At 47.6% G+C, this 22,170-nt stretch overlaps 1 protein-coding gene across 8 annotated transcripts in view; it reads right to left on the bottom strand.

The window, feature by feature from the left end:
- Window positions 1-22,170, bottom strand: part of SPR (G protein-coupled sex peptide receptor) — a 352,892-nt gene that overhangs the window by 51,201 nt on the left and 279,521 nt on the right. For all 8 annotated transcript variants that reach the window (XM_077668286.1, XM_077668284.1, XM_077668285.1 and 5 more), the window contains one exon: window positions 2,722-2,776. In XM_077668286.1, coding sequence (XP_077524412.1) covers window positions 2,722-2,764 — 43 coding nt within the window. In that variant the 5' untranslated portion in view covers window positions 2,765-2,776. The remainder of the gene's footprint in view (window positions 1-2,721; window positions 2,777-22,170) is intronic.

The raw sequence follows: 22,170 nt of genomic DNA, 5'->3' as shown, positions 1-22,170 counted from the left end.
TTAGCCAGAACAGTCATACGCATTTTCCGTTACGGCCCTGGATCTTGAATTTTTGTCACGAGTTCTTGACGTTCTTACACAAATTGGCTCGGGACTGAAGTTTACGCATGAAGTCCCCCAGCAAAATGGCTTGCAATTTCTTGATTTAAAACTGACTTTTGAACCAGACCATGTGTGTTGGCAATATTCCCCCCGAAGCGAGAAGCCCCTACTGAACTATAAGTCGTTCCATTCAAAACTGGTAAAAGCTAGAATTGTTACTAGTTGTTTAAGTATGGCAGTAAACAAATCATGCCTTCATCAAATGAGCAGCAGTCTCCTAGCCCAAGTGCGCAAGTGCAGGGAAGCAGGATACCCGGACTCGGTTACTGTGGCAAGTGTTGATAAAGTATTAAAAGCAGTGAAGTCCTCTGAGCGCACCTCAGATGCCCAGTCTAGTCAAAAATAAAGAAAGAGAGTGACTGTCATGCCATATGTTCACGACCTGTCGCATCGGTTTTAGAAAAGTGGGGCTAAGTACGGAGTTGTGTTCGTTTTTCAGCTCCTAATAAACTGTGTAAAGTAGGGGCCGCAATACAAAGAAAAAGCGAAGGACATAGAAAGAGGAAAGTGTTTAACATCAACTATGTCAATCAGTATGTTCTGTGCAGGACTGGCATTGTCTACCAGATCCCGTTGTCTTGTCGTTCTACGAACATAGGTCAGTCCGGCCGATGTATTAATGTACGCATTATGGAGCACGCAAATTCCTTGGGAAAAAAGAGACTAACTTAGCCAAGCATTGGTTCACGTGTCAATGTAAACCATATTTTGTCGACACGGAAGTGTTGCTCGTGCACAATGATCGGCGCACAAGAGAGATAGCAGAGGCCTTCCATATCATCAGAAAAACAAGCTGTTGCGTCAGCACACCTTCAGTATCCCTAACCTCCAAGGAAACGAGCCTGTTGCACAGGGGATTGCATATCGGCGATAACTGCACGAGCCTTTGATGCGGTGTTATCTTTATTTGCATTTTTTAAACAATACATCTGTCTTTGACCATGCGCATGTGCGTAGTTCTTGTGTATGTATAAATTGACGTGCTTACTTCAAATAAAATCTTGGTCCTTGTTGCTTAGCGCGGTGTTAATATTATGGATCTGGGAACGCATTAACGCTGTCGTTTCGTATGATAAGGTGACGGCACTTTGACTGTGCCCATCTGTATGTGGCAATCATAAAGTGTAACGTTAGAAAGCGTCATAAGCATTTTAATTTTTAATTTAATGCCAAGACAATTTTAATTTTGAATGCCGGCACTAACTCTAAAGCATTCGGCCACTATGTCGAGTAACATTTAGGCTTCGTAAGGCCTAGGCTTTACGTTAGCCCTCTCTGGAAGGACAAACAGCGCCAACCAGTTTTAAGGACGGGAGGAAATTATAAAATCGTTAGAATTAGTTCCATTTTTATGCAGTGGCATGCATACCTGGTCGAATCGTTTGGCGGCGTTCTGAGTCACACTTGAGAAGGTGAGATTTGAGATGTATGCAGGGCGGTTACGTGTGTATGTGGTTGGCGTGTTTATGACTACACATGATATGTATTAACTCATCGTGACTAATCGATGAAAAGTCAATTAATCGATACCGAATGTTTATATGAACTCTTTCGCAGTGGTCAATGTCACGTGACTAGACATATCACGTGGTCATTAGAAGTCATGATCATGACTCAGCAAAAAGACTGTGAGAGCGGGACATCACACACAATATGAAACCCCCAAACCGGACTTGACGACCGGTAGTGACATTACTGATTCAGAATTGTTCCGACAACGCCTCGACGGGCTCCGTGTGCCATCGCAACCCAGGCTGGGCATTGTCTAGGCTTCCGGTAATTATTGACGAATGTAGTAGTTTTTGTGCACTCTGCTCGTCACTGCTCCGTACACCGGACGAAAGTAGTGCTCCAGAGTGCGGTATCGATCGCTGAGGATGGCTAACAGCAAGAAACAACTTTATTTGAAGCTGTCAGCCGTATTGCGCGGCGACTCGCTCCTACATTTCCACGGAGACGCTTTTTGCGTAAAAGAAACTGTCGTTCCTCAGGGGCCGCACAGTTCGGGTGAGGCACTCAACAGCAACGGGCGCCCGAATTCGTGTCAGCGGGCGGAGGCTGTGACGAGCGTCGCATCCGTACGTAGTCTGATTTTCGTCGGCTGCGGATTACTCTTATCCCTTTTCGGAAATTTATTTCTCAGTAATAACAACCTAAGTGCGGTTAAACTGCTGCTAAAAAAAAAAGCTGCGGCGCTTTCTAAGGTTGTTGCGAGTTGAATGAAAACTCTATCTTGTCCGGAGCTCCTATACCGTGTCGGATTCCGCGGAAATGCAGTGGACCCTTTTTTTTTTCAGCACAATTTACTGTGATTTTCTTCCCTATCGACCATTCAGTTAGGCCCTCTGGGGCCGGCACAGAGGAAAAAAACCTTTAAAATGTTTTATGTTTGTATACTGACATCACAACTTCGCCCTCTTTCTATAATCAAACGCACATTGCTAACAACTTGGTGTAATCTGTGACAGGCTGCTGTGCATAAATATTGTGCGTCATTTTTTCTACTCGAAATTTTACTTCCGTTAGCGTTCTGATGAAGTCCTCAGTGTAAATCGTAACTGAAAGCGGTTTCTCCTTTCAAGAAACAGGCCTGTAAGGTTACCAGGGAGGTGCACTCACCGTTCTCGTTATCCATCATGATCTCTTCATCCGCCTTTGTCATGAGGATAAGAACCTGCGAGGAAACACTTAGATGTAAGTAAAACATGAAGTCGCGTCTTTCTTCGCAGAAAGTGACAGAGCGATAAGTTATCTGATGAAAACGTTTGCATTGACAGGTTCCGTAGGTAGTTGTAATTTGCAACTGACGAGAAATTCCTGTAAGTTCGTGAAAAAGTGAAAGCGTACTCAAAAGGCCACATGAAGCACTATTTCCGATAAAAAAAAAATACATTGCTAAGAGGCCGCGCACAAAAAATTGAAAGGTTTGGCATTCTAAGCACGAAATATTTTGTTCGTAAGCACAGTTTTAAAGCGAAAGCTTTACTACTGCCTTCATATGGCCTTGAACCGAGCAGCGGGCGAGGAGAGCGAGGGCGGGGCCGCCGTCAAGCCGCGTCACGTGACCGCCATGACGTCACTACATATCCGTACCCGGTAACGAGGCAGCCCACGCGTTAGCCCGAGATGTCTACCTCGGGATAACCGTAGAGCCGGGCGACTGCCAGGGGATGGACGAATGTTTGCTAACACAAGCGGAAATCGTCCAGAGCTATAGGATAGGAGGATAGGAATTAAGACGTCTGTTGCCACCACCGGTTCCAAGCTTAAACAATAAAGATTACAGGCTGAAAATTTTGGAAACCCCGTCTGGTTGGGTCGCACCAAGATGGACGGTGGGAAAGACGACAGATGTAAGACCTGCAGAGCGAAGGGGAGCATCGATCAGATAATTTGGAAATTCCCCGGACGCTGGGGACAATATTAAAAGCATAAGGAAGCCTGGGTGGGCATGCTGCGGAGCGAGGTTCCCACCGGCCTGCAACGCTTGGTGGCTGAAGCCGTGCAGAACCAATTTTTCTTCGCATTCTTTAGTCGCGGAGGTCGCGACCCCCGTCCCATAGGCCTGCTTGCGTGTCAGGGGTGGGGAGTAGGGAGCCTAGTACATCGGTTCAAATAAACTTTAATCATCATCATCATCTGCGCCGTGCTGCCGTCGTCGGCGCGCTCGTATTGCAGCACTTGAGTCACAGCCTTGCAATCGCTGAAAACTCTTCGGTCAGTATGAAAGCAGCGTCGCTGCCGTCAAAACTACGCACAACCTTCCGCTTTCTCTTTGTCTACTTAGGCTCAGTCGTGTTAAACATTTGCTCAATTTTTTTTTTCAGGTGGACACCATCGCCACGTACCTGAAAGAGCGATTGAGGTGTCCACTGATCCTGGGAGCCAGTTACGCGCACCTTCAACTTTTTCAATGTTAATGTCAATTTACCCAATGTCCGGGGTGGCCTATGCTCCGTGCCGCGTTTCTGCAGCAATCATTTTAGCGCCAGTGCGGATTGCTAGTGCTGTATTTCTGCCACAGCATTGTGTACGCCAACGCATGCAGAGCACATCTTTCTTTCACTACCGCCACAAAGCTGAAAGCGCGAATATTAGTTTCATAGCAGTATTGTCTGATGAAGAAGACGTTGTGCAATTCACGGCGTGAGAGTGGGGTGCGGTTTAATACGAGGCGTGATCGGCTGCGGCGAGAGCATAGTGCTCGTGTGCAGTGGCCAGTGAAGGTGATGTGTTCGTGCCGTCGCGGGTTGGAATGCCAGTCGCGGAAATAGTTATTATTTACTTATGGCTTGCCCAAAGTCAACCACATGATCAAGCTTCATAGCCGGTGAGCCGGTTTGACTCGTGAAGTAGTGCTTTCGCACCTAAATATCTTTCATTACAGAAGGAGAAGCAAATTTGGTTAATACCGGAACCCGCCGCGGTGGCTCAGTGGTTAGGGCGCTCGACTACTGATCCGGAGTTCCCGGGTTCGAACCCGACCGCGGCGGCTGCGTTTTTATGGAGGAAAAACGCTAAGGCGCCCGTGTGCTGTGCGATGTCAGTGCACGTTAAAGATCCCCAGGTGGTCGAAATTATTCCGGAGCCCTCCACTACGGCACCTCCTTCTTCCTTTCTTCTTTCACTCCCTCCCTTATCCCTTCCCTAACGGCGCGGTTCAGGTGTCCAACGATATATGAGACAGATACTGCGCCATTTCCTTTCCACAAAAAAACAATTATTAATACCGGACTAGATATCAGCACAGCAACGTTCATGCAATAATTTAATCTTCAAAAATCAGTTGTGTTCAGTAGACAGCAATGCAACAGCAAGAGTGTTTGCTTCTAGTATAAATGCATACTAATCCAGGGCATAATTGTCCTTGTATTTATCCTCAAATTATCTTGGTAATTTATATGACCATTCGTGCTGCATTTGTAATCATTTATCTCATGAAAATTCTTGTCCACAAGGGAAGAAGTCTGCTGCTTTGCTGCACGAGTAGGCAGATGTGGGATGTGGTACACATTACACTTGTTCTTAGTTCTGTTCTTTTTTTCTATTGCAGAGCTTGCAGGTCCTATTTTTCCCCCATTTTTTGTTGTTGCTAATGAATGCGTTCTATATGGGCGAAAAGGGGGCGTGGCCATTCTTGACATCATCATTGATCAAAAATGTGCTGGCGCATTTAGTAAAATATTTTGGCAGTATAGTTCAAAGACCCAAACGCACCAAATACAATACTTCTCATTATTTACAAACCAAGGGCACAGCATAAAATACAACGTGAACGGTAAAACGAAACACCCGAGAGCACGCGCTGAGTCACGGACCTCTGAGCCGAAGTCTCGCAATCAGAACTGAAATCCGACCATCCAACGTGCTCATCTAACTCACCACTACCGCTTTTTCTTTTTTAATAAAGCGGGCATAAGAACCGACAAATGCTCTCAGTGTAGTCTTCCGCCTTTGAGGAGCGCGCGCCAAAGCGGGCGCCGTGATCAGCGGCCGGAAGACTAAGTCCGGTAAAGGTTTCATTTTTCATCGCTTTAGAGAACGAAAAACAAAACTGGAACTAAGGAAATGGTGTTATAGAAGCAAACTAAATGGCGCAGCTTGTGTCGGAGTGCCGTCTTGAATTTTTTACGGCAGGCTGAAAACGCTCATGGCACGTTAAGGAAAGAGTTAAGATGCTTACTGCTTTCATCTTGCTTGAAGCATCGATTGTTCGAAATGATTAGAAACTTTTCTGCGATGGATATGGTTTAGGCAAAGGAGGAATTATACAAATTATACTACATTGTCCGTTGGCCTCGGTTTATTTCTGAAAATTTATATTTGTTCTTTCTTCATCTGCAGACATCCATTATACGATTCAATTTTAGAATCTTTGAAGGGCTTGATGCAATAGAGAAGAGCATGAATGGCAAGGAAAACTTTAATATTTATCGGCCCCTAAAGACTTCCAAATTTTTATGCCTAGGTCACTCCTTAGAGCCGATGTAGAAAAAAATGAACGCGACGTCATGCTCTTAGCTCTGGACTCCGGGAATGCGGCCACAGCGCAAATTTCCGTTTAGTTTTAAACATACCAACTAAAGTAACATAAACAAAAATAATCGCGTAAATGACAAGTAAAAATGAAAAAAAGTTTGTTCCGTTGTTTGCCATATCTTATTGTATCTTTAACTCCACATCAAAAATCAAATCTCGAAGTATAGTTCGTAGATTGCATATCATCAGCGGCAGTTTACCAATATCCCCCAGGAGAAAAGTACATAAAAGCTGTAGCTTACCGGTATTGACACACGGGGCAGAAACGTGGCGGATAGCGGAAAGGGTTCTACTTAAGCTAGCGACAGAGCAGCGAGGTATTCAAAGAAAAATGATAAATGTAACATTAAGAGACAGGAAGTGGGCAGATTAGGTTTGGGATTTAGCACGAGTTAATGACACCCTAGTCGAAACAAAGAGGAAGAAATGAGCTTGGGCAGGGCATGTACTGAGAAGGGAAGATAACCACTGGTGCTTGAGTGCAACGGAGTGGATTCCAAGAAAAGGCAAGCGTAGCAGGGAGCGGGAGAAAGTTAGCTGGCCGGATGGGATTAAAAAGTTTACAGGCATAGCGTGGGCGCAGCTGGCAAAGGTCAGGGTTGGTTAGATAGAGGTGGGAGAGGCCTTTGCCCTGCAGTAGGCATATAATGATGATGATGATGGTACTACCATGCTTACGGGTATACCCCTTGCTCACATACATCGATAAGCAGAGGCGGCCGCTACGCTATATGTGTGCAGGCTCTCTAGATTGCTATCACTAAAGAAAAAGGAAACTCATGTCGATTCCTTATTGTATTACTAAAAAAACTTTGGCAGTATGCATCTTTCCCCGGCGCATTGGAGGAAACTGCACACAGACGAAATAAAAGCCAGAATTGCTAAACTATACATGTTACCGCTGTAAATCTCACAGCCGAGGCATTCTGGCCGATTGAACATGCAGGCCAGGGATAATCGGCCAGCCGGAAGCAGGGTCGAACGGGTCAGAAGCACTACAACCTCCTTTCCTTCATCCACCTTGTTCTTCGTAGCTCTTCAAGCCCGTAACAATATGAAAAAAATTAGCTGTGGTTTAATTACTGTTGAACCTGGTAAGAGAGTGAAAGATGTGGTGTATCGGGAAACTAGACACGGCTTGGCGTCTGTAACGTTGACTGCGTTCCGGACAACTTCGCTACTCGCTTAGTTAGAACATCTGTAATTTTCACGCCCGTAATTAAATTATTAATGTGAAAGCATTATATGCCTCAATTGTTTCCGCAAAACATGTCTGGACGATGACGTCATTCCAGATAAATGAATGCGTAAAAGTTTAATGGTGTCAAATGCCGTGATGAAGAACGATCTCATCACACCGTTAAGTAGTAACAGCAATTGAGAAAAATAACTACTGTAATTGATAAAAATTACTTAATTAGTGTAGTTGAAAATAACTAACTGAAAAACGATGACATGATAACTAATTAATACCAGGCGTTCCATAGCGACAAAGGCGAGAACGTATTTTTCGAGATTTTAACGTACAGAAAGAAGGACCCCAGTCTTCCTTTACATTTGTAGCTCACCCAAGCAAAGGAAAATTAAATTTAGCGCCGGCAATATTCCCCTGCGGATCTTTGGTGACTTCAATGCCATACATCAGGAATGGGGCTGTGCTAAACAGGACCCCACAAGCAGGCAGTTATGGGAGGACGCGCACGAGCTAGGTCTCACAGTCAAAGTAGAAGCCTGCATGGACGAGTTGGTAGGTACTCATTCTAAAACAGCAAAAACAAGACAAGGATGAAAGAAACCTACAACGCGAGCGCCTTTCATCAATTGACTCTCATCAGTTGAAAGTCAGAGCTCGTGTTGTACGTTTCCTTCGTCCTTGTCTTGTTTCCGCTGTTTTAGAATGGATCGGTCTCACACTGCATACTGATCCCGATCATTCAGCAAGGACTCGCACCAGCGTACGCGAGGATACATCCTCAGGCCTCGTATTCTCGAAAAACTTGAAAGTTTAGAGTGGCAAACTCGGAGCAAAGTTACGGCAGTGACCATTTCATTATCGTCTCGGTTATCAAAGAGAGCGCGTTAAGATGGGCATGGCGTGCCAACCGGCCGTGACGGAATGAAGTAAATTTAGAGAAATGAGGGGAAACGCTAAATTATAGCGGATCGAAAACATTAACGAATGGATGGAGGCACTCAAACACTACGTTGGGGAGGCGACAAAGACGCAGTGGGGGACGATGCTCCAGGCAGAGCGGATATCCGACTACTGTACATGAGGGAGGCCAAGCAAAGCATGGAACGCCGGCTGGAAAAGTAAAAATTGAACAAGAACCTTGGAAGACGGATCGTGAGGCATAACAAAGAAATTGAGAGCTACGCAATTAACTTGTGCGAACAAAACCGGTCCACCAGATGCGACTAAATGGAGAGAGGCGTGAATCTCTCCAAGTCGTGGAGCATGCTCCGGCACCTGGTGAACCCAACAAATTTGAGAACTCAATCGGGAATAAGATTGGAAAAAATAATCAGACACGTGTTCGAAGGAGACGACGCAGAGTTCATAAATAAATTCGTAAAGGCATACCCAACGTTCGCCCTTCCGAGCTATGGTGGGGCGTCCAACGAGGAGCTTGAAGTCTCCATCACGGAGGCCAAGGTGAGAGCAGAAATTGCGAGATTGAACACGAAATCGGCTGCCCTGTTTCTGATGGGTTCCGAAATAAAATACCGAGGAATCTCAGAATGGAATTCTCATAATGGAATTCTTTGGAAAAGCTTGGGAAATGGGCCAGTTGCCAGATAAATGGAAAACGGTAAACATAATACTAATACCCAAGCCGGGCAAATCCCCGAAATTGGAAAAATTCAGACCAATACCCCTAACCTCATGCGTAGGGAAGCTGATGGAGCACGTAATTCTGACCAGATTAACGTGTTTCACGGGGCAGAACGACCTGAGTCCGAACGAGATGGTCGGTTTCCGACCACACTTGTGCACCCAGGACGTGATGCTTCGAATAAAACACTTGGTGCGAATTGCGGAGTATCATCCCCATCCTGTTCCTGGAGCTACGGCGTCCTGCATAAGCCATGGTCGTCGGCCGTGAGTTCTTGGCCTGCGTCACCCGGCCGTGCCACAGCCTTTCAGACCTGAACCGACCTCGCCGCTGCCCCGCCCCGTCCCCCTAGCCGACCACCTGACACGACGAACTTAGCGGACGCATTGACCAGACCTTTCGACCCCATCGACCCGAGACGCCGCCCACCTGCGTGGACACAGCCCCCTTGCCTATGCCGATTCGGCGCCTTCAAGGGCTTCGCCCGTCGGCTCCTGGCGACCTGCGGCCAGGATGCTTCGTGGACAGGGACTCATTCACCGATCTCCTTCGTCATGGCGGCCAGCACCTCATAACTTACTGCTGAACCATCCCCTGAAGCCCCTCACCATTTCGTGCATCTCTTCGCCAACGATCGGGACGATTGCTCATGGCCCCGGGTAGTGTGACAAAGACGACGAGGCTGGCAGTGGCGCGGTACGGAGCGCTCGTGCTAGGCCAGCGGTCATTAAATCATACCTGTACCATCGTTCGTCGCGCCTCATTCTTCGGCTGGTCGCCGCGTAACAATATGATAGATTAGTTATCGAAAGACGGCAAAGCGATCGCGGACCTAGACCTCGCCAATGCCTTCGACAATGTCAGACACGAGGCTATCCTCGAAGGGCTCGCAGGACTAGCCGAAATTAGTAGGGAAAGCAGAAACGTCTTGGCAGTCCCCCCCTTCCCTGGAAACTTGCACACAGAATTTCACGCGGAAAGAAGGGCCAAACGAGGCGGAGCTCTACAGCGAAGGTTGGAAAATATGGAAGCGAAGGAAGTCGCCTATGTCGATGCGAAAGGCAGAACGGGTGCGGCGGTAGCCTCGGTAGTCAGTGGCCGATGGGTACCTGTGTCCGCGGCATCCATCCGAGGCCGCAGCATAGAGACTGCGTAGGAAGCTGCGATAGCGCTCGCTTGCGTAGGAACGGAAGCCAAGTTCATAATTAGCGACAGCAAAACTGCTATCCAAAATTTTGGAAAGGGGAGGATATCGCCGGAAGCAGCCAGAATCGTCACCCGAAGAGAGCTGAACAGGAAAGTTCAGTTAATTTGGACACCCGCGCAAGCTGCTGTCCCTCGTAACGAGGCGGGTCACGAGCTAGCCCGTGCTCTCTGCTTTCGGGTAGCCGTCGAGCCCCCCGCACACTGGGCATACGACAAGCGTCTGCAAAATTACGAGGAAGCCATCGACCATTATAAATTCGGACTTATACTGGTACCGCCGCCAGATGTTGGCCTAAAGAATAGAGAAGCTGTCGCGTGGAGGCGGCTCCAAACTAATACCTTCATGAACAAGGTCTGCTCGTTTCACGTGCTACCAGAGCTTAGGAACAACGATCAGTGGAGGACCTGTGGGGCGAGAGGGACCGTCGACCACAAAATTTGGGCATGCCCACGATCCTCAGGGGTGGGACAAAATATAATAAATATCGACTGTTCCGCAATTAAACACACGCCGTAGATTGCATCTCACAGCTAGACCGGTGAATTGTTCTAGCTCAATAGTCGCACAGAAATGGTATTTGGTCGGCAGAATTGTTTTATGCCACATTTCTTTGGGTTACTTGCTAGAATCATTAAGTAAAAGTCGGATATTCGCATCTTCTGCGGCGACGACGAAACTAAAGAGGGCGCTCTCTCAGCGATTCCACCGTTGGCGCCACCTCCTTGGTCGATCAACAGCGGAGATTAGGAAACGAGGGGGGGGGGGGGGCGGTATTTTTCGGCAGGTTTGAAGACTGTTCAGCAAATTCTTTTTCAATGGTCACAAAAAGCTTATTTCGGTAAAAAGTGCACAAAGTTTGAAGGCTTTCGTGGTACAGCTTCTTCAGACCACCCGAAAAACACTACCCCTCCTCCTTTGCCGAATCTGTACGACCGAGATACAAGATGGCGCCACCGGAGCAATCGCTGAGAAACCAGCCTTTTTCGATTCGTAGTCTCCGCAGACGATGCGATTATCCGAATTTTTCTTATTGACTCAGGCAAGTACTCCAAAGAAATCTGGTATAAGACAATTCTGTCGATCAAATGCCATTTATGTGCGGAATTTGAGGTCGAACAATTCACCTGTTTAGCTGTGAGGAACACTCTACGGCGCGCGTTTAATTGCGGAATACGCGGAAGAGAAGCCTGGGAGACCCTGGTGCGAAACACGGTCCCTGCCAACCAGCGACGCACCATCCGTCTGGCGGAATAGCCCGCAACAAGCCAAGGGCTGCCTGCCAACCTCCAATCCGCGGGCGCACGACACCCGGTCTTCCAGGCCTGCGTGCGGAGGGCGGCCCGGCAGTTTCTTGCTATTCACTATAGAGGGAAAGCTGGCGACACAGCACCTCAGCCACTATGGATGCTCAAAGAATCATGGGCTGGTGAGCTACTTGGTGCGGGACATCCACATTTTTTTTTTCGGAAACACAGAGTGGCTTTACAGATATGATTTCCCATTCCGTCGATGGTGCGCCCCGCGTGTTGACCACTTTGGCGCGAACGTAGTGCGCAAAAGACATAGTACCGAACACGGCACAGCACACGACGCCAATAAAAGTTTTCTGTTTCTGAAAAGCCATTAAAAAACCTCTTAAGGTGTTTAAGCCACAAGAGTTTTTTAAAAGCATGTTTTGTTTTTTTTAAAATGCGCCTGTTAAGCACAAAATATTAGTTCTTGTGGTGAGCCAGTAGGAGAGCAAGCCATCTCTTATTTTGAGCACACTTTTCATTCACATGCTTTTCTCCTCGTTTGTTGCAATTTATAGATAGAATATTGAATGTTAGGGCATTGTTAGGGCACAACATTTATTTTTTCTTGATTTTTTGGCCAAAAGGTGCGGTTCTGCAATCGCTGGTTCTCCGTCCTATGAAGCTTAGGTGGCCTTGAGGAAGCTCCATGTGAACTCCCTTTGACGGGGCGCCAGCTTTCCCTCCAGGTAATAGTAAGAAACTCTATGGCAGGTAGGGAGGCGCCCCTTTAGAGCAAAAGCTGTACTGGCCTAGCAGGACCAAGCAAACTCGGCTCCGAGAAACGTCACGTCACAACCACGCGACGCCATGTGACGTGCGTGGCGCCGCTGCCATAGCACCGCATCACGTGACTTCGCCGCGCCGCTGAGCCGAGTCCTCGCCGTCGCTGCGTCGGGGCTGCACAGTCGCGGACCAGCTGCTGCCTGACCACGTGATCTAGCCGAGCCTCAGCTGGGTAAATATAATTAGCTGCCATTTAACTTCTGCTGAATCTGGTTACAGAGCGAACGCTGTGGTGTATTTGGCAAGTTGGCGCGGCTTGGCGTCTGTAACGTTGAGTGCGTTCCGCGCACTGGATAGGCATCGCGTCCACGCTGCCACCCTGGCAGGCGGCAGTTAAATTAATTGTTGATCGCGAGAGGCTCGCAACCCAATGAACGCTGCGGCCTATTGCTGTAGTGCCACGTGTCTTCCACAACGTTGTCCGCTCTAATGCATGCAGCCCACATCTCCCTCTCACCCCCGACAAGTACCTCAAAGCGTTATTGAGCCGTTCATTGACCCAGGAAGCCAGTTATGCGCCCTTCCTTTCCTCAAAATCATCAAGGTATAAAACGTTGTCAACGCCAACGCCGGTGAACACAAGGAACTGCCGACAGCTTTCACTCTGTGTATCCTAAACTAGCTGAGCAAATCCACAGCCAATTTTTTGTGATGAAAATAAAAATTGTTTCAATCAATCAATCAATCAACCAATCAATCAATCAAAGTGAGAAGACCCGCGGCTTAAAACTCCATGATTAGAAAAAAATTCATTTACATATGTACACGTCGCCGAAATGACGATGCTGGTTTGAGCAACAAATATGCTAGGTGCTGCGTAAATCCCAGCGATGTCACACTGGTTGACCTCAATGTAATGGCACTATTCCTGAATACATCCACCAAAATTTTGAGCAACTGTTCGTCGCACAGCATACTGGGTGGTGCCATGGAATTTCTCTTTGCATATAGCTTAGATATTTTAGTCAAGATGGAAGCTAGCTCGCGAGAGGGATTCAAATGACATATTCACCTTCAATTGCATGCTTTCTGAGACTTGCGACAGGGTTTCGCACCGGTGATATAGAGGGTTCATTATGAAAGTAATGCGGATTTTCTAGGGCAAAGATAGATTTATTGACGCGACCCGTTGAAATTGTTAAAATTCTTCAATACACTCTCCCCCTGCATCAATACACTTGCGACGTGTCTGTCACGCCTAAAAGGCACCCTGAAAGTTCTCGATGGGAATCCCTCTCAGGAACAATAATATGTTTTTGGATGTTTTCGACAGTCTTCCAATGCTTTACTTTAAGTGCTCTCTTCAGTCGGGGGGAAGAAATTCACATGGAGCCACGTCGGGACTGTAAGGGGGATGGGGGACACCCAGGTTGTTGCTCCGGGCCTGGAAGTTGGTAACGACGAAGGACGCGTGGCTGGGGACATTGTCATGGTGGAGCTTGACCGTGTCTTTGATGTCAGCCCTCACGCTCGCTACGCGGCGTTTGAAAACCTCCAGGAAAAACGACTGAGTTCACAGTGTCTTTCTGCTGTACAAACTCAAAATGGATGGTTCCTTGGGCGTCACAGAAGACAATGAGCATCGCTTTGATGCGAGAAATGCTCATTCGCGCTTTCTTGGGGCGGCGAGTTGATTTTGTGTGGCACTCGCTGCTCTGGCTTTTCGATTCTGGGTCGAACTCGAACATCTAGGATTCGTCTCCGGTAACGACAGAGTGAATAAAGTCCGGCTCATTTTGAATCAAATCCAGCAATTCCTGACAGCGCAAAACTCGAAGTCCTTTCTGGTCTTCCGTCGACACTTTCGGCTTCGTGCAGACCTTGCGCATTTGCAGATCCTCGGTCCCTTGTACCGCAAATGTGGACATGTGTAGGGCAGAACCCTTGGCACATTTCCCGACCAGTTTTATCGAGCTGACATGGATAGCCGCGTCTTAAAAGAAATCACGCGCATTACTTTCATAATGGGCCTTGTATGCACCTCCAGTTGAATGCTTTAAGGCACGGTTGAGGTGTCCATCGAGATGTCAAGATCTAAGCGCTGCTGCGTCTTTTCCGTTCCTCAAAACCTTTCCTTTTCTCAAAACTCACGCTTTCGCATTCCTCCACATAAGCAGACTTTACTGCCCTCAGAATTTTTCCTTGGACATTTTGGCAAATGCATATTTGCTTAGTTGTCTCTTGTTTTCAGCGCATTAAAGCCGCTTCGGATCGCAAAGAGAGACGACACGCTTGAACGATAACAGAGGGCAGACACTGCTGCGCTCTCGTCTCCACAAACAGTCCTTGTTAGCCTGGCCTTTTTCCTCTCTTCCTTTGCTCGGATCTTTGTTTTTCTTAATTTCCTCTCGAAAGTCATCTGCACGCTGGCCTTTCTGCTACTTTATATATTTGCCTTTCCAGCTGAATAAGTCACGTTTCGCGTCATTTGGGCTTCAACTTGGAGTTTTGCCAGTTTTGTTGCTTTAGGACTATGTTGTCGCGGCGTCTGCTTGTGAGGCAGCGTTCACTTCGCGAGGCACGAGCGCTTTCCTGGCAGCGGATCGAGGCAGAAAAATTGGGCTGCACGGGGCGCCTCTTGTTCTTCCTGCCGCGAGGCTCAGCTGTGTCAGGGAAAGAAAGAAAGAACCAAAGCAGGCAGTGGGAAGCTATTTCCGGGCGTTGGACCCCTTTCCTAGCGTCTTCCTTTCCATTTGCTGCAAAGCCCACAAGATCTAGACGAAAAATCCCCCGTCACTTCAATCTGCCCTGACATACGGACGCCTGCCTTCGACGCTGAAGATGCACCGCGTCGCGAAGAAGTCTCCGAACAGCTCACAGGAGGCCTGTGGAGAAGCCTCAAGACACGCGCGAAGGCCCATTAAGCACCCACCACCGGAAAATATGAAAACCAGCCCCTCCGGCGGCACCCTTCGGAGCCGTGCCTCCATGGCTGGCGGAGAAGTGGTCTGCGTTGTTTCTGTTTTCTCAACCGTCCATGCCCAAGCAGAAAACTTTTTGCACTGCATAGGACGCGAAGCAATAAATCCACTGCTATTCTGAGCCTCTTTTTCGCCCTTAACGTAAGCGTTTTGAGCATTATGGCGGCGGTCTTGACGGAAGAAACGGTTGCTTAACTTGAAATGCGTTTTAAATCTGCACGACAGTCATTCTGAACTGCAGTTGACGGCAAGCAGAGTTCCATTCTCCCGCCGCATTCCATTTTTCTATGCACAGGTCGAACGTCAGCTGCTGTTCTGCGTGGCTGTCGAGATGGTAAACGTGAAAACGTTGGAGGAAAGGAGCACGCCTTAACGTGGCCACGATGAAACAACAATGCAGCCGCACTCGTGGTTGCTTGCGGAGCTCTGGCGCTCTGGGAGCCACATTTTATTCTTTAGAAGAGCACTCTTTCCTGATAAGCGCAGTGCAGGCGTGAAATGTAAACAATCAGATGGAACAAGGGGACTAGGACTAGATGGGGATCTCACGGAAAAACTTAATTTGAACATATGTGCGCTGGCGGCATTGAACACGCCATGCGAAAAGACACATGGTGGAATGACTATGTGCCAACAACGTTGTGTTTTTGAGATTCTACCATATTCTTTTGCTACAAGCGCAAAAATAATTTAAGCACGTTTATTTGCACTTCATTTCTTTCCTGAATGCTGCAGCTGTTAAGCTAATAATTTCCTGACTGCAGTGATATTTGCGCTGTTGAAATTCCGAAGATCGTTCGCTGGTCTCTATAGGTTTGACTGCAACCTGTGTTTGTCTTTTAAATTGCCGCAAACCTTTCGCGTCCAGGTATTTGGGGCAGCAATTCATAACCGGTTTACTCCAAGTACATTGGCAAGAAGAAAGGAAACTAACGTGCGCTTGAGTGTTCTGGACACAATACGAGAAATTGAATAAGGGAAATTATTCTGCATATGTAAGACGTGTAGTGCCTCGTGATGCATTCAGAGTTTTGTCTCAGGTTTCTCTAGCATCCTATGGAGAACTTGTTTCTCCCTCCATCTTTACGCGGCTGACCAAAAGGCACAGGGACAGCACTGACAGGGCTTAAGAAAATTTTGGGTGAGCTCCCTCGCGGAGGAAACGAAAGTGGCGATGGTAGTGCCACTTAGGCGGCTACTTGCACATCAGCGGAGCAGGCGAGGACCTCTTCTGAAACAGGGCAATGTCTTCCTCGTCCCCTCCTGCGGCGAGAACACGGAGAAAGCTCGTGACGCACTGCCGCCCAACTTCTGGTTCGCGGCAACCAAGGGAGGGCAGCAAACTGACGCTTTTGCTCCAGGGTAGCGTTGCCGCCAATCATGATGCAAACTCTCGCCACGCAAGTCGCGTCCCTGCCCCAGCCCGCAAGTCGGAAAGACATTCTTGAGTATAGCCTTCTGCTTCCAGGCAATGCATCGTGGGTGGTTGGCAGCCAGCTGACCCATCCTGCGTATTATTTTCAAGAGGAATGCATGGTGTCTGAGGGTACGTGTGTTCCTCTTTTTTTCCCCTTCAGCACAGATCCGCCCGCGGTTAATGGGCGAAGACGCTGCAGCCGCGGAATGGGAGTGCGATGAAAACTAACGCCCCGTATTCCCACAACATTTTGCACCACGCGCTCCCTATCTACTATGACACCTCCGTTCTTGCACTCAACAAATGAGATGAACTTATAATATTCATGCTCATATAACAGCCAGAGGAAGTTGTTCTTTTTCTTTTCATAAAAAGGTGCAAAAGGTCTAGTAAGTTATCCAAGCACGAAGTGATAGAGTGCGGCACTGGGCGAAGGGAGCTTGGAAAATTTTGTCCTGCGCACTCGATAAGAAAAAAAAAAGAATACGAACACTCGCATCTTGTTTCCACTTACGCAAGGCAGAGGCCAAATACTTGTGGTTTTGTTGTGCCCCTTAGAGCGGGCCACTTCGCCGGTCTAATACACCCCCTGTGTTGGCGTAAGGACGGGCAAGGGCGGAGTGAAGAGCGGCGTCTACGGTCGCCGTCGGTCGAGATTAATGAAGCTGCTCGAACTCGCTCCGCCCTATGCCGATCATAATCTGAGGCGCAGACGACTACATCATCACGACGCGAGAGGGCGCACGCGATGCAAGGTTCGCCTTATGGTTCAGCGCCGTGCCTAGCTTTCATTTTTTTCTGGCGTGGGGCGAGCTGGGCACCTGAGTCTGAGACACTTTATGCTACCCCCCCCCCCCCCCTCACGGTCAGTATGCCTGATTTGATCCCGCTATCAAAGGTGAGGTCATCTTGAACTGAAGAACCCGACCCACCCTGCGATATTTTTGGAGGCGACTGCTGCTCAACATCTCTGCATAGCAGCTTGAGATGGCGCTTGCAGAAAAGAGGTTTTCAGGTACCCCCTTCTGCACCTGACAAATCTCTCATCATCCCCCCGCTATGAATTTTTTGGCGCATTCACTTAAACCCGCTCCTAAGCTCCGCCATCTCTGACCCTTCTCTGCATGATCAAATTTTCCCGAACACCACGCTAATATGAAATATTTGCTGTCCACTGTTGCCATTTCAACTCTCCCATTGACCACGCTCCTCTCCTTGAACGCGACCAGGCTGGCTAACGTCAAACCCGCTGACGGACCAGCTGGCTTTGGTGACCCTTGCGCACGGTACCCTCTGAGCTTAACGATGCGTAGTAATGAAGTTGTTTCTTTTTCTCCATTGGCTAGGATATACGCCTTCAGGTCACAAAATGAAAGTGAAAATCTCAAAGTCGGTCGGTTACTAGTCTCCGGCTAGAACGCAAGGGCCTGTAATTCTCGGTTACCTTGTGCGCTGAGGTAATATTTTTTTATTTATTCAATACTGCGAGCCTTGCGGTCCAAGCAGGAGGGGCATAAGAGTGTTGCAAATACAACTGACAAATACAATTGTTCCGGAGACAGAATTAAAAGGAAACCGTAACAAAAATTTGATCACATCTGAACAATGGACGTGGCAAAATGCATAAAGAACGAATAGCAAACATAGGCAACACCGACGCAAAGCATTGCCCGGGAAAAAGTTAAAAATGAGAAGTAATATAAAATGCAAAAGATGTGTGTTGTTATCAGATTAAACTTCCATTGGCGGAGCCGCCGCGGTGGCTGAGTGGTTACTGCGTTCGGCTGCCGGTCCGAAAGACGCGGGTTCGATCCCGGCCGCGGCGGTCGAATTTCGATGGAGGCGAAATTTTAGAGGCCCGTGTACTGTGCGATGTCAGTTCACGTTAAAGAACCCCTGGTGGTCGAAATCTCTGGAGCCCTTCACTACGGCGTCTCTCATAGCCTGAGTCGCTTTGGGACGTTAAACCCCCATAAATCAAACCTAAACCTCCATTTGCATCAGTGCTACTTAGTAGTGATTGGGGTAGGTTGTTCCATTCGATTATTGCGCGCGGGAAAAATATTTAGAAACGTTTGTTCTGGTGCTATATGCAGTGAGAGAGTCATGGCGTCGATGTCGTGTTCTGCTTGCAGTAAGTGGTGTTATACACGGATGGGGAGTTAGAGCGAGAATGTTATTTTTAAGAAGGAAGATAAATTGTTGACGCTAAATTTTTCTACTTATTTCGAGTGCCTGGATTCTATGTTGGCTCACTACAGCTGTTGGGGAGTTCGTTGCGCGGTACTTGGCAAAAAGTAAACCTAATTGCCCTACGCTGTACTTTTACAAGGGCGTCGATGTTAGCTTAGGTGTAGGTGTCCCATACAATTCATGCATGTTCAAGCTTTGACCTAATTATTAATGTATAAGCTAGAAGCTCATCCTAGCTAAAAACTTAACCTAGAAGGGCCAAGATCCTTAAGCATCTTACAGTCAAGGAAAAGTGCAATTTCCGTCCATGATTGGAATCGCGTTCTCTTCACGCTGTTTTCATTTAGAGAGGAGAAAGAACTACGCCGAACGAGGTTTCTTAATGCGATAGGTTACAGTCTTGGGCATTGATGAAACTCAAGTAGACAGACTTCTTCACCCAGCGTAAGGGTGTTTGTACTTAAATGCGAAGTACTGATGTCGATCGTGTCATAAAGACAGCCGAAGGGCAGCATTCGTAGGAGGCTGAGGAACAAATTTAAATTTGCGGCTGCCCAGAAAGTCGGGTGCCTGATTATCGACATGTTGGAAATAGCGCTTTTTGACTCCCCCCCTCCAGGTGCAGTTAAACCACTGAAATCATTCTCAACGCGATAGAGTTGAGGCTCCCGTCCTGCGAAAAATCCGACATCGTCCGCGTCGTCTTCGGCGTTGCCAGTGAAAAATCTCCGGAGAAAGAACCTAGCTGGGCTGCCCAGGTCACGTGACCTTGTGGTGTCATCCCAACCGCCGCACCGGATCCTCAGCAAGCTGACCACCGAGGCAGGTGGAAGTTGAATTAGTAATTGGCCGCCGGAGGTTCCTCGGGAAGAGAAGCCCGTGTCCCACAAGTCCTACCGGTGGCAGCACCTGCCATCGCAGAGCAGCGGCACATCGATCGCTTAACCTCTGCGCCACTGCACCAGGAGTGTTATGAGCATTCCCAGGGATCTATGAATGTTTATTTGAAGATGACCAATTTGCATATATGGGCAGGAACCCATTAACGATGTCGAGTCATGCTTTTAAGGCGGAGCTTAAGTTTCCCCTTGAATTTATAGGTGGCTGTACAGCATAAATATTTATATTGCACCTAACAAGTTCTGTTTACTTAAAACTGGCCTTGTGCTACACAGCAGTAATATTTACACCACTGGCATGCAAACATTTAGCAGCATTTGGTGATTGCACAAACTTTGGCTCGCTTACCGGTATAACGCACGCATGCGCACACGTGTCGCGCCAGGTCACTGCATGAAACGCGTAATTCACAGGGTTTCAGATCATTTAGGTTTCTTGTTAGCACAGAATGCCCTCTATATGATTTTTAAAGGGCAGAAAACGATTTTTCGGCGCTTCGTCCCGCGTGCAGATGTGCCATGAGGTCTACGGGTGCAAAGGAACAGCATGAGCGATATATTCTGGATTCGTTTATTAGCGGTATTGATTGCATGCATGTGGAGAAGCAACTGTCTTACAGCAAGCGAGCAATTAAATGGTGATGGGGAACTGTGCCGGAATTTGAAAATTTCTCAACACAATCTGCGGAATCGCCGGCCACTGTATCACACACGCGCAAATTCTGCATGTTACGAGCTCGCCAGTGTAACTTTTTTCTCTAGGTTGCGACAGCACACTGCGCGCCTCACCAGCTGACGTAGCCCGCGACTGAAGAAAGGCTGCCTATGTGATCGCCAACAGCCGCTGATTAATTCACGCTTCGTTGCAAACGCATTTGTCTGAAGAGCACGCGCGTCTCCACCGCTGCTGTCACTTTTGTTTTGTTCAATATCCGTGTTGCTATTTTTATAGACTCGCCACCAAATTCCGGGCCAGTCATGAATGGCGTCGCGTCTTATAACTGTGGCTTCTTGGTCATAGGTCTGCTGCAGTACGCTTTCGTATAACATGTCGTTTCACGCCTTCTGCACGCTGCAGCGATCGGCAATAAATGCGGACCTAAAACCTCGACATCCGCTTGGCGGAATAACTGCGGCCGGACAAACACGATTAAGTAAACAATCTTTCATGTCTCAAAGCCACAGGCTGACTGTTTCAGGAATAATATTTTCAGTTTTCTTTTTCATTCTTCTGCTCATGATTGCAGCGTCTTTCTTTATAGTAGTTTTTCATTACCCCGGAGAATTCATTCATGGACATTTACAATTTCAAAATAAAAAAAAACACTGAATTTCTTAAGGAACCGACTAATGCGACGATTTTTAATATAAATGACGTCAAATGGCGCATGGTTACTTTCTTGACATACGTATCAAGAACAGCGGATTTCTCACTCAAGCGTACACCAGTGTGAGAGATGTTTTAGAACTTGTTGTTTATATAGGCGCTTCCGTGTCAGAATTCAATCGGTCTTAATGCTGCAACTATTAATTACCTTACTTCGACCACTGATGAAACTATTTCAGTTGACAGGTATTTTTGCAAGGTCGTTGAATCCATGTTTCGAAAGCTGAAACACTATTGGCTTTTCTGCGGCGCGCGCATCAGGTCAATTTTCTAGTGGTTAATATATTTTGGCAGCATTCTCTCGTTTTTGAGAGCGAAGATATGAGTTGAGATGATTATTCTTACGATATCGGTGCTGCACCGTCCCCGTGGAATGTTCGCTATCTGCGGACTCCTTTTAGTCCGGCCGCAGAAGATAGGATGGCTCAACCACGTTCAACGAAAATTTCACGGTTTCACATTATATACTTGCCTGGCAGCGGCTCGTTCAATTCAGTGACTGCGTCAGTATTTGCTCGTAAGATTTGGAAGCACACTTGTCACAATTAAACCATGAAGAGAGTGGCAACGATCGAGGGTAAGATCTCTGCCGGTTGATCGAACCCCACCCCCTACGCTTGCTTCCCTGGGATCACCTCGTTGAAGCGTAGGACCGGAGCAGTCCGTGTTTTTATTAAGAGAGCGATGGCGCCCGGCAGTAGCATCATTTGCATCAAAGGGTTCATTACAAGAGCTGTAACTCTGGCGCCAACACGAAACGGCAAGGAAGTAGCCTCGCGGAGAACAAATGATCTCGTTAGCATATATACGAGCTGCGGCCAGGATTGCCTCCTCGTATTCGTTGCCCAGCAGTGAGTGTTTATTCTTGTTTAGCTGCATTTTTTTGCACATTCTTGTGGAAACGAGACAGTAAATTGGCAGAGTAGAAAGGAAGAAAAAAAGCTATCTGTAAAGTGCACCGCATGTGGAAGTTTGGTTTAAAGTGAAAAAAAAATGAAGCTATGCAGCGGCCATTTTGGGACATCGTTGAGAGCGGGTCTTGCACGAATCCATTATGCGCCTCGAAAGCTCAGCTTTATTTACCGTGTGT

The sequence above is a fragment of the Amblyomma americanum genome, chromosome 6 (genome assembly GCF_052857255.1).
Source record: "Amblyomma americanum isolate KBUSLIRL-KWMA chromosome 6, ASM5285725v1, whole genome shotgun sequence".
NCBI classification, from domain to species: domain Eukaryota; kingdom Metazoa; phylum Arthropoda; class Arachnida; order Ixodida; family Ixodidae; genus Amblyomma; species Amblyomma americanum.
The sequence above is the reverse complement of the archived record's forward strand: the minus strand, read 5'-3'. Positions and strand labels throughout refer to the sequence as shown.